This window comes from Octopus bimaculoides, chromosome 16, assembly GCF_046866305.1.
Source record: "Octopus bimaculoides isolate indiv1 chromosome 16, ASM4686630v1, whole genome shotgun sequence".
Lineage (NCBI taxonomy): Eukaryota > Metazoa > Mollusca > Cephalopoda > Octopoda > Octopodidae > Octopus > Octopus bimaculoides.
The window spans coordinates 47074897-47090479 of record NC_142943.1 but is presented as its reverse complement, the minus strand read 5'-3'; the positions used below and the strand labels follow the sequence as shown (position 1 = coordinate 47090479).

The 15583-nt window shown below is 35.1% G+C and overlaps 1 protein-coding gene across 1 annotated transcript in view; it reads right to left on the bottom strand.

Annotated features, from left to right (window-relative positions):
• Positions 1 to 40: 40 nt before the first annotated feature.
• Positions 41 to 15583, bottom strand: part of LOC106872170 (uncharacterized) — a 16602-nt gene continuing 1059 nt past the window's right edge. Inside the window, exons 2-12 of the mRNA XM_014919058.3 lie at positions 11494 to 12765; positions 9004 to 9067; positions 8029 to 8165; positions 7552 to 7665; positions 7195 to 7309; positions 6014 to 6181; positions 5528 to 5723; positions 4066 to 4211; positions 3334 to 3491; positions 3165 to 3216; positions 41 to 1271 (exon numbers count right to left, since the gene is read on the bottom strand). Coding sequence (XP_014774544.1) covers positions 3185 to 3216; positions 3334 to 3491; positions 4066 to 4211; positions 5528 to 5723; positions 6014 to 6181; positions 7195 to 7309; positions 7552 to 7665; positions 8029 to 8165; positions 9004 to 9067; positions 11494 to 12765 — 2402 coding nt within the window. The 3' untranslated portion in view covers positions 41 to 1271; positions 3165 to 3184. The remainder of the gene's footprint in view (positions 1272 to 3164; positions 3217 to 3333; positions 3492 to 4065; positions 4212 to 5527; positions 5724 to 6013; positions 6182 to 7194; positions 7310 to 7551; positions 7666 to 8028; positions 8166 to 9003; positions 9068 to 11493; positions 12766 to 15583) is intronic.

Here is a 15583-nt window from a genome sequence, read left to right as displayed (position 1 = left end):
AACAAAACTAAAGGAAAAAAAATAAATAAAACAAAAAATATTTCGATTGTTTTTTATTTTCAAAATTCAATACATTTTTTTTACAACTCAAGATTTTCCTTCATTTTTTTTCTTTTAGATTTTTCCATAAGAAAATCAGCTAAATATATTTGTTCTTAAATAATCTTTATTTAATAATCTGTATTTTTTTTAAAAATTTTTATTTTCACTCTTTTTTCATTTCTTTTTAAAGTTCATACTAAAAATTACAGAAAATTTTAAAAGGTTTTCATGAAAAAAAAAACCCATTCATTATTTGTTTATTTTTTAGTATGCATGTTTGTGTATAAGTTTTTTTTTATATACATATATTTCTTTTGTTTTGTTTGACCTTAATTGGTGTAAAAGGTTACCAAAATGGCATTATATTGGCGTCCAGTTGATTTTGTTGCTAATTACATTAAACAAGATTATCAATAAATAAAGGATTGGTCATCCAAGATTAAACCTATTTTAGGATCATATAAAAAGATGGTGGAACATGAAAGTTTTCTGTAAATAATTCAGATTTTCCAATTGAGCAAGAAAGATGAAGATGAAAAGATGAAAAAGTAACAAAGTTTGCTGGTTCAAAATGAAGTAGGGAAGGAGGAGACCAAGTAACAGTGGAAACTTGATAGACTTGTCCGCATTATTGTTCAGTTCAAGCATTCACACTCACAATGATGCAATGAAGCAATGGAGAGACTTGCTTAATGAAGAAAATCTAACACTTTGGAGAGAAAAATACTGATCTAAATTAAGATACAAAAACTCTGAGTATTGAGTTTCAATTGCTATAACTGAGAATCTGAAGAGCTTTCTGGAAGTTTAGAATCATGCTACAGCAGAGATATCAGGTGGGGAGTTAAGATGAACAGATTCTAACCAAAACATAAAAAAAAAACAAAACAAAAAAAAAGGAGAGAATAAAGAGAAGAAAAATTTTAAATGTCATTCTACAATAGAAGGGTCTTAAGAAAATAACGAAGATTAACTCATCATTGCAAACTTTTCTTCAAAGAGAAGATCACCTGTCTTAAAGTCGTACAGGTGTTAAAAACTAGAAATAATGAAATTGAAGAAATGATGGATAAAGAACGTTTAAAAGAAGGGAAAAAGAAAGGGCTTCCATATAGAAGACCAAAGTACAAACCAGGGAATCCAATTTTAGCAGGCGAAAAAAAAACAAAAAACAAACCAGTATTGTCCAGGGTTCAAGTTCAACTCAAGGCAAGAAAATGGTTTCGTGGCTGTGGAAAAGACCAGAAAAAAAGAAAGAACCACGATATGCGTGGTTAAAAAGAATTTTTTTTTTTTTTTTCTTTTCACACAAGAAATATTCTAAATAAATAAAAACTTAAGATTCAATCAACAACCCCATTCCAGCCCAGAAAATTATTTATCGCAAAAAAAAAAAAAAGAGAAAAGAACCAGCAACAAAAAATGTATAAAAAGCAAACCTTACACAACCAATAATTTCCAGTATCTTTTGTCATTAGACTGCGGCCATGCTGGGGCACCAACCTGAAGAATCTTTAGCCAAACGAATCAATCCCAGCTCTTATCTTGTTAAGCCTGGTACCAATTCTATTGATTCTTTTGCCAAACTGCTAAGTTACAGGAACATAAACACACCAACACAAGTGGTGGTGGTGGGAGACAAACACAAACACATCAAACAGCTGGGGCTGTCCAGATTCCAGTTGTTTGCTTTGGTCAGGTCTCTTACAGTCAGATGCCTCTCCTTAAGACAATCACTGCACAGCATGTGCTGCCTGCTTTTTACGTGCCACCAGCACACATGCATTTAAACAGCACTGGCACGAGTTCATTTTACATGTCACTGGCACCTGCAAAGGACAAGCCTCTATGTATGGATGACCCCCAATTTTACTTAGCTTGATGTGCCTTCTCAAGTATAGCAAATCACCTCAACTCCTGGTCCTTTCTCATTTAATGGGCTTCGTTCTGTTTCCACCTACCACATCCACTCACAAGGCCATGGTCAGCCCAAGGCTAAATACAGTATAAGACACTTGCCCAAAGTGTCACGCAGTGGGACTGAACCCAGAACCATGTGGTTGGGAAGCAGGTTTCTTACCACACAGCCATGCCACACCTATCAGCATTTTATATTGACATCAATCATTGCTGTGGACTACATAAAAATCCTAAAAGCCTAAATATGTCACACTTGAAATATTTCTAAACATCAACCCATAACCCTTTAGCATTCTGCTTACTCTGTCCAATAAAATGCTTTATAAAGTCACATTGCTGAACTTCAAAACGTCAGAGTCATGCCTGTGCCAGGCATACAAATCCACAGATATGTGTGTGTGTGTATGTATACAATTAATTGCCAGCAACAATAAGATAACAGCATAATTGGAAGAATTTTCCTTTTTATTCCTTGAACTTCAGGTAATTTCAGTGAGAGAAGCAAAAGTAAGGTGAGAATTGTAAGGTGTCAAGGTAACACAACAGAATGAAACAATGGCCAAGAAGTGTTGTATTGTAAGTGTTTGCTTAAACCAGGCGTGTCCTAATGCAAGAAGAGAACTACACTGCATGATCAAAGGTTGCGACACCCTAGAAATGAGTCAAGCTTCCAGCACACTATGTTCGTACTTTAGCTTCAATTCCCAGTTGTAGCCATTTCATGAGAAATACATAAGCTGCTAGGCAGCATATCTATTCCTTATCTCGACAAGATCAATCACCAACTGTCCATGAAAAGTCATACACATATCTACATGAGGTTATCATATGGATGAAATAACTAGGATTATACCTCAGAGCAGAATTCCTCAATTAGGTTGAAGACAGAACATTGTCCAAAGAAAGTCACCCATGTCCTATCTAAAGGAAGGCTTCTCGTGTCAAGAGACACTTAAGTTACAAAGGAATCTTAAAAGTTTGTGAATGAATAACATCAGAACAGGGAAATCGATTTCTCTTCTCAATTTCTTTCACAGACACAAGCAACAACAAAATTGTTTTCACAGCTTGCAGCACACTTAGAAACAAATATCCTTGAGCTGAATTGCCTTTCCCTCCCTTCATTTCTGCATAAACCCTTCCAATCCTAATTACTGTTGAGAAAAAAAAAAAAAATTTTTAAATAAAAGGAAACAAAGTACCTGCAGTGTTACTTTACAATTCAAAGACGAGGCTTGATACGTAGGGTCTCTTCTGAAAGCAATGATAAAAAAACAATCATAACACGTAAAGAAGGGTTTTGCGTGTAAACAGTAAGAAGTGCTTGAAAAAAAGGGAGACAAAATTAAAAAGAAAAGACAAAAGCCTTACTGGGTGATTTCATTTCATTCGTATTGGAAGTAGTTGAAGTGTCCAGCAGTGATTCATCGGAGGAGTTGACCAATGAAATAAACGATAGACTGGCCAATTCTTCTGGGAAGCTTTTCTTTGTTACACGGCATTTTGCTGCTGTAGAAGACTTGGAGTTCCTGAAAATATCAACAATTCACCCAAAACAGTTGCAAGACTACTTGGCTCCAGTCACAAAAACAACTTGCAAACACTGGCTAAAACTGTGCACATTTACAGCTAATACTGACTGCGGCTGCACCGGTTACAGCCATAAAGTTGCAGCTCACACTGAATAAAATCCCATGATCTCTAACAACTTATACTATATAAGTTTTTTTCAACTCATTTTAAAAGAATATTTCATAAAAGTGTAGGATTAAACAAATCTCAAAATACACGTGTGTGCATGTGTATATATACACACACACACACACATATATATATATATAAGTGCATACTCTAGGTTTATGAAATGTATTTCTATAGTACTGTTCCATCCTTACCTATGCAGAATGTTGCAATAGACACTATTATGTGTGAAACAGAGACAATCAACGGAAATGAATACCTACACTCCCTGCTACCCGACCCCTCTACTTTTCATTCCAGTCATAGGAAGCCTAAATAAACTATGGTAACAAAGGCTGGCATGCTGTTATAAATGAGGCTGAGCCCCCCGCCCCCAACCAAAAATGAAATCTGTCAACTTACAGTCTTTTCCTCTTCACCCCAACAGTTTTAGATTTTCCTGAGCCGTCTTTGGAGATCTTCTTACGGCTATTGAACTTACAGGCATGGTGGCTACAAACTTGATTCTCACGGAATTTCTGACAAACAAGGGAATGCTTCCGAGTACACTGGAACATTAAAAGGGAGCCAAAGAATTGAAACAATTGTTAAAACAGGCTATAGATGATATCAACAGACTGATAGTCATGGCGACAAACCACACAGAAAGGACCAATTTTGGAATTACTGTTGTTTTTGTTTAGCAGGGAAACACTTCTTTCAATGAACTTAGCCTACCTATCAGTAAATTAGACGTCACTGGTTGACGAGTCCTTTACCATAACATTGCTATTGTGTATAATTAATGGGTATTTGGTTATCTTACTATGCCAAGTTCAAATCCTTGCATAGTCAAAAGTTATGACACAGAAGAAAGGTAAAAAAAAAAAAAAAAAATTCTTTCAATTTCCTTATATCATGAAACCGGGGAAATTCATGTCACCTTTGGATAACAAAGGAAGAACAATAAAAATTCGAATATCTAGGGTGAAGAGAGAAGAACAACAATGAGGCTGTTAAAAGTACAAAATCAGAGAACAAACTGGATGGAGCAAGAATTGGTGATATAAACTTAGGTTCTTAACAGAATCGCACTGAACAAACATTTTCTGCTAGTTCCATTCCAATTATGTTGCTATCATCCTTTGAAAAAAAAATAAGGGTACAAATGTCACGTCTCTTCACCTAGAAATGTGAAACTTTGAACCTAAGTAAAAAGAAAACATCAATTGGGTTAGTAATTAATTTAGTAAGTCACATCTACATACAATTTTAGAGGTAAGACTAATTAGGTTTTTGATTAAAAACAAAAAAACAAAACAAAACCAGTTCAAATATCATTTGGATTGTAATCATCTAAATGAAATCATAAATGTACCAACAAAGCTCATCTTAATCCTAATCAACGTGTCCACAGCTTAATCATCTTAATCCTAATCAACGTGTCCACAGCTTTCAACTTGGCAACACCTATTTCATAATGGATTGTTCTATGTATTCTGGTTCATTCCATATCTCATCAACAAATGTTGATTCAGAAATTTAGAGATTGAAAATTAAAAATAATTAGAGTAAAAAGTGATACAATTTTTTCTTTTTTTTTAACTGTGATAGCAAAACTACTAAATGGTCATAGCAAGGCCAGTTCTTAGCCAATGGAACAATATATAAAATGCCTAATTTTAAAGGTTCTATAAAACATAACACGCTTAATATTGCGTGCCTCTTTATTTCCGCAGCTCAAATACAAAAAGAACCTTTCAAAACTAAAGGGAAAGCATCAACCAACTCAAAAAATTTGTCTTAATATTTTTCCATTTAAAATGCTGACATTACACGCGCGTCAAGCCATTATTATAAAAGGGAGGTAACTCGACCAACCTACCTTCTCTCCTAAACTACAATAGCCATTGAGGAAGTCTTCGCAAATGATGGCATTCTTATTCACTTTGACATGTGGATAGATACAGTTTTCCCGATTACACTGGCCTTTCAGGAAGTAAGAACAGCTGGGCATCTTCTCCTTTGAAAGCTGATGGTAGAATGGGCAATTTTCTACTTTACAACCGCCTCGAATCATTCTGATGGAGAAAGGTGATATTTTAGAACAAAAAATAGAAGACAAGATAGTTACAACACACACACACACACACAAAGTAAATAGATATTCTGCTGTCGGTTTGACAATATTTATAAATTTATCAATTCATGGAACTACGTCTTCATTATCGTGCAACTTCCTGAGTATACCACAAACAGTTGCACTCTTAATGTAAATTACAAGCAAAAGCTGGGCCTTTGAATTACAAATAGTTTTTTTTTCACATACTCGGCTATTCATCCGACCCTGCACCCAGACACACACACTTACCGATAGCAGACGGCTATTTTCTTTGGATCATGAACGTAAGGACAATCGTTTCCCTTGTTACACTTTCCAAATCGATTATAAAACAAACATGGCTTCTGCGCTGGTGGCTTTGAATAACCTTTCCGTAGTCTGGCTGCAGCCGTGGCAATACTTCGAGTCACCACACGACTAAAATGACAACAAAAGAATCGGCCGTGAAAGAAATAACATTTACACTTTAAGAAGAGTAAAATTAAACGTAAAGATGGAAAGAACATTTTTTTTTAAAGATACTTCAACCCAAAACCTGAACCATTTTAACAATTCACCATTTGCCAGGTAGCTTGATGCTTTATTACCTAATCGATCTTCCTGCTTTTATTAGACACATTGCAATCAGCAGGTAGAGGTGCATCTAACAAATGGTCTAGCCCCTACTAAGGATACAATATCAACTTGTTCCTTGCAATTTCTCTAAAAAGAAAATCTAAGAGTAAAGATTGTTTGCCAACATACCATGGCAGTCCTGCTTTAGGATGAATGTTGCTGTAATTTAGCCCAAGGAAACGTCTCCAGCTAGCTATATGACACAATCTGTGTCATATTTTCGAACAAGGGAATCAAGCACCCCTACTCAGTTCAAAACAATATCTGCGTATCGCGATTTCCTTTCATCGAACAAGGGAATCTAGCTGAGTGGGGGTGCTAGATTTCCTTGTTCGAAAATATAAGGACACAGATCGTGTCATAGCCAGCTGGAGACGATGTCTCCTGGGGCTAAATTACAGCAACATTCGTCCTAAACCAGGACTGCCATGTTATGTTGTCAAACAATCTTTACTACAAAGTATCGTTGCTGAATATCTCACGTTGTGAGATTTTAAAATAGTAATTTTCTAAAATCTAAAGAGGTTTCACAAAGGAATATAAAGCAACTTCACAAAAACAACTGAAGAATGTTTTTCTATTTTCAAGTTTCTAAATAAAAGCAAACAACCTTTTAATTCATGTTACAACATATTATAATAAATGAAGCTTAAAAAACAAATCTAAATTCAGGTTTTAGGATTAAGTTAACACACCCTATTTCAATTAAAAATTCAGTAATAAAAAGGTTAAAAGGAACAGCTTGAAATTAGAGATTTATGGCCCAATTTTACTTGATATATTTATAAAATTATGAGAGGAGACAATAAACTCACTTTGCCATAACAACTGTTGGGTTATCGACTCTCTTCAACATACCACCAGATGTTTGAGTATACACAACACCAGCAATATTCAGCTTTCTGAGTCCCATCAAGCGAGAAGCAGAACCTGCAATTAAAAGTAATTAGTATGCAAATTATTTTCTCTTCTTACTGCAATAAAATCTCTGAGCAAAAATATTTAAATTACCAACAAGAAAAACTAATATGAAATGAAATAACAATCCAAATTTTTGGAAAACATTACAGTGAATTAGTTTTTATCTGATGCTCTGCTCACAAATGAAATATTTAACACTCAGAAACGAAGCATTTCAGCAATAACCCCACATATCAATCTACATAACTTACCTGATCCAGTTTTGGTATTCATTCGACGGAGTGTCTTCCCACCAGCTTCCACATGAAATTTCACTCCTCGTACTGTAATAGTTTTCAGGCTGTTAAATTTACTAAAGTGGGCACCTGTAGAAAAGAAAGATAAAAGACAAGATATAAGGAAGGCTTAACCAAACTGCTAAGGAGGGAGAGAGAGAGAGAGAGAGAGAGAGAGAAAGAGGTGTTGTAATTCTTCAAAGTATATTTGAAACAACACAGATTAAGCTCAACTAAAAGTGTGTTCTCGCTATTACCTTTGTATGAAATGGCTTAAGTTAAAACAATTGGAAAACCTTTCCCATCTAAGGTATCATTGAAAGAAAAAAAAGATGTGAAAACACTTTAAAATAAAAGCTACATAACAGAGATTACGTGTCTATGTAATCTCCTTCCCTGGAAACTGCTTTTCTTTACTCAAACTGACTTACAAAAACTATTAAAGTTCCTTACGTTTAACAGCAGCAGCAGAGCTCCTTCGATATCCACTCAATTTCAAAGGCGTCTTGTTGAGAGAAAAAGGTGATGATTTTAACTGCAAACATGGACTGTACTTTCGAGATAGTCTTCGACGTCGATCAATCTTCATCCTTTTATTAAAACATAAACCAAACATGAAAATGAAAACATAGAAATAGCATTTCAGGGTTGATACAAAGAAAATAATAAAGGGTCGATATAGGAAAATAATAAAAGTTTGGGAAATCACAAACATAAAACGCTTTTTGCCCAGTTTAAAATTGAAAAACATTTTAAACCTTTCAAAATCAAAGTAACTCTTGAGATATATTTAACAAATTGTGAATTTCTCCTTTGGTACAACACTCACTGTGGTCTGATTAGCACACACAAAAATTACATTGCCTTTGTTTCAATTAATTTAGACACAGAATTCAGTGAAATAACAGTTGTTAGTAAGAGAGAAGACCTGAAATTCTGATTGGCAATTTCTAATTTAGATCACTTCAAACCATGAAGTCTGAAGCAACAGAACCAGGAGTACAGTGTCGAGCAGGCTGGTTTGAAAAGAGAGATGTAAGTAGTAGTAGTAGTAGTAGTAATCTCCATTAATTACCGTCAGAATGGCATTAATATGTGAGCATCAAGTTAAGAGAAAACCATAAATGAACTTTAGCAGCTGAGATATGGTTTTGAGAAATCTACAAGAGCAACACACCACTACTGTATTACTGTTATCTTTGATGCTTTGACTTTGGTCAAAATTAGCAATCTGTGAGTTTTTTTTTGTTAGTTTTATTTGACCAAGAGACAAGTAGTAGCCTTAGCTGTAAAAAGTGGGAATTTGGATATTGCAGGTTCGGACATTTTTGTATTCGGAAATCAAATAATAGTAGACATGGTTTTAATAAATTCTTCTGCAAAAACTCCACATCTCTATTCAAGAATTTCAACTTAAAAATGACTCACTTGAACTTTGGTGGGATATTGGTTTTTCCAAGAGTCTTCTTACTTGGTGTATGACAAACAGATGCTGGAAATGGAAAAAAATTTAAATGTTAAAAATATTATCAATAATATGCCATGTGTTTCATCATTCAGGTTTATAGACAATTTGCTCATTTGATCACTCGTTCCTATATGCTTCCACACCCTTGTTTTTGCAATTACCAACTCTTTCTATTTGATAATCTGTACCACTAATACGTGTGTGTGTGTGTGTGTGTGTGTGTATCAATCCAATACATTGGAATAAATAGACATACTGGAATATTTACTAGTTGATGTCTGTCAATTTCATATCCTCTCCACTTTATTTGCTATATATATATATATATATATATATATATATATATATATATATATACTCTTTTTTTTTTTTTTTTTTTATACTTGTTTCAGTCATTTTGACTGTGGCCATGCTGGAGCACCACCTTTAGTCGAGCAAATCGACCCCAGGACTTATTCTTTGTAAGCCTAGTACTTATTCTATCGTCTCTTTTGCCGAACCGCTAAGTTACGGGGACGTAAACACACCAGAATCGGTTGTCAAGCGATGTTGGGGGGACAAACACAGACACGCAAACATATACACACACATACATATATACACATATATACGACGGACTTCTTTCAGTTTCCGTCTACCAAATCCACTCACAAGGCTTTGGTTGGACTATTTTATGCCCAAACACATGCACATTTTTTCTATTAAATGTATTAAATATTCTGTGTAAATCATCTTGCCTAACTTGCTTCTCATATTTACTCATCTACGGCTCAAGATCAAATTTCTTGAGCACTTTGACGTGTATTCTATATAGAGAACACCTGTCTATAAACTATATATATACATACATACATATATATATATATATGTATATATATATATATATATATACACACACACACACACACACACACAAACAAACATGCACATACACACATAATCAGGTCCAAGTGTGACTTCAAAACGGATGATCTAGTCTGTTTCCGAAAAGACATAAAAATCTAAAACCTTCAGAATGGAGACCTGCAAGGAGCCGTTAAAATGGTTGCTCAACCGAATAGTAACACCAACCAAATTTACTTCACATCATCTGGAAAAAAAGTAAGGATACAGTGGATAATGAATCCTTAGATACCCTTAGAAAATAAAACCAGGAAGTTCTGGTTAGGAAGGCCTTTGATTGGGAGTTTGGTGGATCAAGGCTGGTTGTTGTTGTTGTTGTATAGGGGTATGCACTGTAACAGCACATTGCTGCATCCAGCATTTATTGGTGATTCTCCAGTCCTGACAGAAGAGGCCTCAGCACCATTCAGGGCAACAACCCATGGGGGTGCCCCATGGGTGGTCGTTGCTAGTAGAGGCTTTACAAGGTTGTACCGCAATCCCTTTTATTTGCTTTTTTTATGGCATGCAGAGGAAATACAGGGCCTATTCTTTTAACATGCTGGTCCCCAAACAGAACGAGAACAACATGATATGGAATGAGTTTTGCTCAAGAACACAACACGCCATTTGGTGCAGAAATCAAACCCACAATCTGACTATCGAAAGTGCAACAGTGACTGGGGTTAATCAGGAATAAATGAAATATTTAAAAGTTCCACAAATACATGATGTTATGGTGCCCGATCATCTCTTACCATTATCAAATATTTCAGAATTGCCTCACAAAAGCTAAGATTCATCAATATAGAATAACCATTTGCTGCCCCTCTACAAAACTCAAATATGATTCACATTAGAGAACTACTGCTGTACACACACACACACTTGACAGCAATCAAAATAAAAAACCCATTCAACTGATTAGTAAAGATTCCCTCACCAATATACTTCAACTACTAGCCCATTACACTCTCTGAGTGGTTCGTGTTAGGAAGGGCATCCAGCTATAGAAAACCATGCTAAATCAGACTGGAGTCTGGTGCAGCCTTCCAGTGTGCCAACCCAGATCAAACCGTCCAACCCATGCCAGCAGGGACAACAGATGCTAAATAATGATGATGATTATTTACTACAATAGGATGTGCTCCTCTGAACTAACATCTACACACCAGCTTCACACAGACTAACCCCCATCTCTTACATGCCATCCAGTTTTGTTTCACCCCGATTTTGTAATCTGGAATTCTCAGCCTGCCCCCTATTTTCCCAACAGCCCTCAATCTACAGATGTTCATTTAAACTGACTAACTTGTTACTCTGGAATAGTTTAAAAAGATCAGGGGACCAACTCTCTCATTTTGATTTACTTATTAAAATAAAAGGATTAAAGAGAGGTTAGTGAAAAGCGCCAGTAGCAGTTTCTTTGCAACAGTTTGTCAAGCAAACATCAACAGTTTGGCACAATGAGCAAATCAGTGCCAACAAGAAGAAATTCTGTGGAGATATTTTAAAAAATAAACTTTAAAAGAAAGTCAAAAGACTTAAAATTATGAAAAAATACTCACCACTGACAATCTTCTGTTTGGATAAGTTGCTGGAAGCTAATTTCTTTGGGCGATAAGAAACTTTGCCAAAATCAATTAACAATGCAGCAAGCCTCTTTTTGTAGTCTTTGGCAATCACAGAATTAGCATTTCGGTTTAAAGCTCTTGCACGCAAGAGGCTCTTTGAAGAAAAATAGGAATACCCTGTCTTTCTCAGGGGAAGACCAACTGCACTGGAAGACGGTGAGGAGGAGGAAGACTGGTTCTTGATTAGCTTAAATGGGGTCGTAAGATTGTTTTGTTTAAAAATTTTGGTAGTTTTAGGCAATGGAGTGGTTGGCTTCTTTACACCAGGTTTCCTGACAATTTTATACCGATGACATTGCACCAATGGAGATTTGAGATTTTTAGAGGATTGCGGAACTGGTTTCTGTGTAACTGTGGATAGGTGTTGAGAAGAGAAATGTCGAGGAACTGCAGTCAATGACGATGGTACGAGAGGTGCTTTTTTGGCAGATGGAATTTGAATCCAAGATTTGAGAGAAACATCCGATTTAATGTGAGAAGTCTTTGGAGACAGTTTAATAGCATGTGCTTTTGTTGTGTTCTTGAAACAAGTTGGCTGTTTAATGGCAACAGGTTTTGGAGAAGGTGCTGAAGGTTTCTCTTTGACTGGAGATGTTATGGATTTAGTTGCAGTGTCTTTAGGATGAATGATTTCTTGAACATTTGTGTTTGGACATGCAGCAGTTCTGAATGGAGCTGAAGAACACAATTTCGCATAGGTTGTCTTTAGACATTGTAATTTGGCCTCAGTTTTAATGAGATCTTCCTGAGCATTTTTAACCATTTTGGATTTTGCTTCAAATAAACTCAGTGATTTATTGGGTGAAGATAGTGATGATGATGTTGATGATACTTCATTATTACTTTGTGATGATGATGATGATGATGAACAGGGAATTTTGGTTGACATAGAATATGAATTCTTTGGTTTGAAAGGATATGAAAACTTGGAAGAAAGGGAATGAGACTGAAGAGTATTGGAGTAATTATTAGAAGCAACAGTCTTTGAAGTTGAAGCTGAGTTTTGGTAAGTTTGATTAGGTTTAGCCTGTGTCAGTTTTGAATTCAAATAACACATTTTGGAGTAGGTACCAGACCTGAATGTTTTGGTGGGCAACGTTGGAGGGGGAGAAGATTTCGTAAAACGATTAGAAAATCGAGAAAAACTTAAGGTGTTACTCTGGAAAGTACTTAATGCTCTTCGTGCTTTTTCTTTTTGGATCAAACCTAAACAAAGAGAAACAGAGTTAGATATTGCCAGGCAGGGTGTGCGTGTAGAGGCTTGTTTTATCAGAAAGGAATGGGATGAGGAAGTAGAATATTCTAGAGTTTGACCTGGGAACAAGTCATAAACACAATACAAAACAAATGTATGCTATGATTAACTGTTAATGACCTATACTCTGCATTATTCTGGACAACTGGTTAGAATAGGTAACATGATCTGGCTAGATCCTGCCTCTCATACCTACTCTACAATGTCATTTCGAAAATATACAACCACATCATTGAAACCTCAAAGCTACATGATAAAGGATTAGTTGAAAATGGTAAAAAGTGCTAAATGCTTGTTAAAACTCAAAGACAAAAAATATATGTAACTAAGTGACATCCATTCTATTATTTGAATTTATTGAAACCATTTCAAGAGATCATCAACATCAGATTTTATAAATGTAAATATTTTAAAGCTGTGTCATGTTTCCAATTCTATTTTTCTCTCTCATCAGAGAATTCCACAAATAATTTCTGGATGAAAACTTCCACACCCAACTTATGTAAACATGGTAAATTCTTTTCTATTTTTTTAATTTTCTTTTTATCTGAGAATGTATATTTTTAATATATCATTGATGTAAACTACTTTTCGTTTTATTTTTGGATATTTTCATAAACTAAAATCAAGAAAATGTTATGAATTCTTTTAAAATTACACAAAAACTTTCCAACCATGACCATCCAATCAGTATATCATTTAAAAGGCAAAGGTATGACTAAGTGGTTTAAGAAGTTCAACTTGCAACCACATGTGTTGGGGTTCAGTCCTACTCCATGGCACCTTTGAACAAACCTTCTACTTTGGGCCCAGGCCAACGTTTTCAGAAACTGAAAGAAGCCTGTTGTGAATATTTGTGTGTGTGAAATCATTTTACATGATAATGTGTTACAGAAACAAGTAAAATTTTAAAAGTATATTAATAGATATATATTGTATGCAGACGATGTATTGTCAAAGTTGGAACGCTTTTGTGTTACTTCCTATTTTAGAAAGTCATTGAAACAATGAGGAGGTGGTGTTCTTGAAACAGTTTCTGTGTACACACACACAATGTATGTAGTAGTAGTAGTAGTAGTAGTAGTAGTACAAGTTCATTTCATCGTTCGTACTTTGAGTTATCATTTCACATCTTGTATGTTTTTTCCACCTTTTTTGTGTTACTAAAATAGGAATCGACCTATTTTAACGTTGAGAGGAAAAAAAAACCCTACGCTTTTGAAATGACATTCCGTTTTCATGTCCTCTAACGAATAAACATTATAACAACAGCTAGCCCAGGATATGTGCCCTGCCTTTCTAACTTCTTTATTTCAGATTTCCCTACTTTAAACATCGGAGATAACGATTCTTTTCATTTTTCTTTTAGAATCTTTTCGCCAGTGCCTTCCCAACACACATCACCACTTGTTTTTTTTTTTTTTACTATACAAGAAGGTCATCTCTTTTTTGTCTTTATTTTTCTTTAACACTATTTTTCAGAACTCATTTTCATACAAAAATTACGACCATAGGTAAGGAAACATCATTTTCACGACTTCGGTTTTTTTAATGAACCTATTCACGTCCCATAATTTGTTTCTAGGCCGTTGTAACTGCTTCATTTCAACCTTTTTCTGATTATTATTATTATTTTATTTTTTTTTTGCTTCTAAATTACAAGTTTAAAAACGTAGGATATATCGAGTCTGCAAACACAAAAAGAATTTGAGGATTGGGGCTTATTTCCAAAATTCATCAGAGATGTTACAACGAAAATTATAAAAACTATGGATGCGAGGAGAAATAAGTTATGCAACCTTGAACACATTTTTACTAAACTAATTTCTTCTTTAATTTAAAGTCTTTTATAAATTTTATATTCTGAAAATATTTGAAAAAAAAAATAAAAGGATGGGCCGCCTGGAATATTTTATAAACAATGATGTACTGGACCTATAAAACAACTTAAGCCATTAAAGCTATTCTTTAGCCAACAAAGCAACCATCTTTTTAATATCGAATGTAGTTGGCAAACGGAAAAAAGTCAACAAATTTGGTTGTGATTTAAGTTAGAGAAGATGAACACACAAAATAATACAGGCAAATCGAGACAGCGATAAAAAAAAAAGGGCCCTTTTGCTGATATATAAAAAGAAGGATTTTTAACATAGTTGCTCCACCTGTTTGAAAGTCAGCAAGCAAAAACTCGTTCAAACTAAAATGCTTGCTTAATGAGGTACTATGTACCTTATTGTGTGTGTGAGAGAGAGAGAGAGAGAGAGAGAAGATAGGACGGCTGCTGCTGCTAAACTCCTCGGACACAAAGGTTTGAAAGACCAGAGACGAACGGTGTTTCAAGATACACATAGACCAACTAAGGTACCTCTGCATGGTAGCTGAGATTGCTACAAATAACAGCGAAAGTATTAGAGTATTGCAGACGTAGGTAGTATGTTTGGGAGGGGGTGAAGAATGGGTTGGTTAGAACAGAAATACCTTGGACCCTAAATAAGGCTGACTTCGAGCTAAACAAATATACAACACGCCGAAGGAATAGATGTTGTCGTCAGACACGCTAAAAATAGCAGCCAAATTTCCCACACGTCACATTACAATTTTCAAAAGAGAGACACGTCAGTTAATAGTGCTTCTGGGTTGTGTAGATGGGGAAAACTCTTGTTGGTCAAGGCTGGAATACATCGGTCAGAGAAGTCCAAACACCAACGGCTAAACTCATTTAGATAACTATTTACTGATTCATTTGTGTTGAAACAAAAGAATATACAA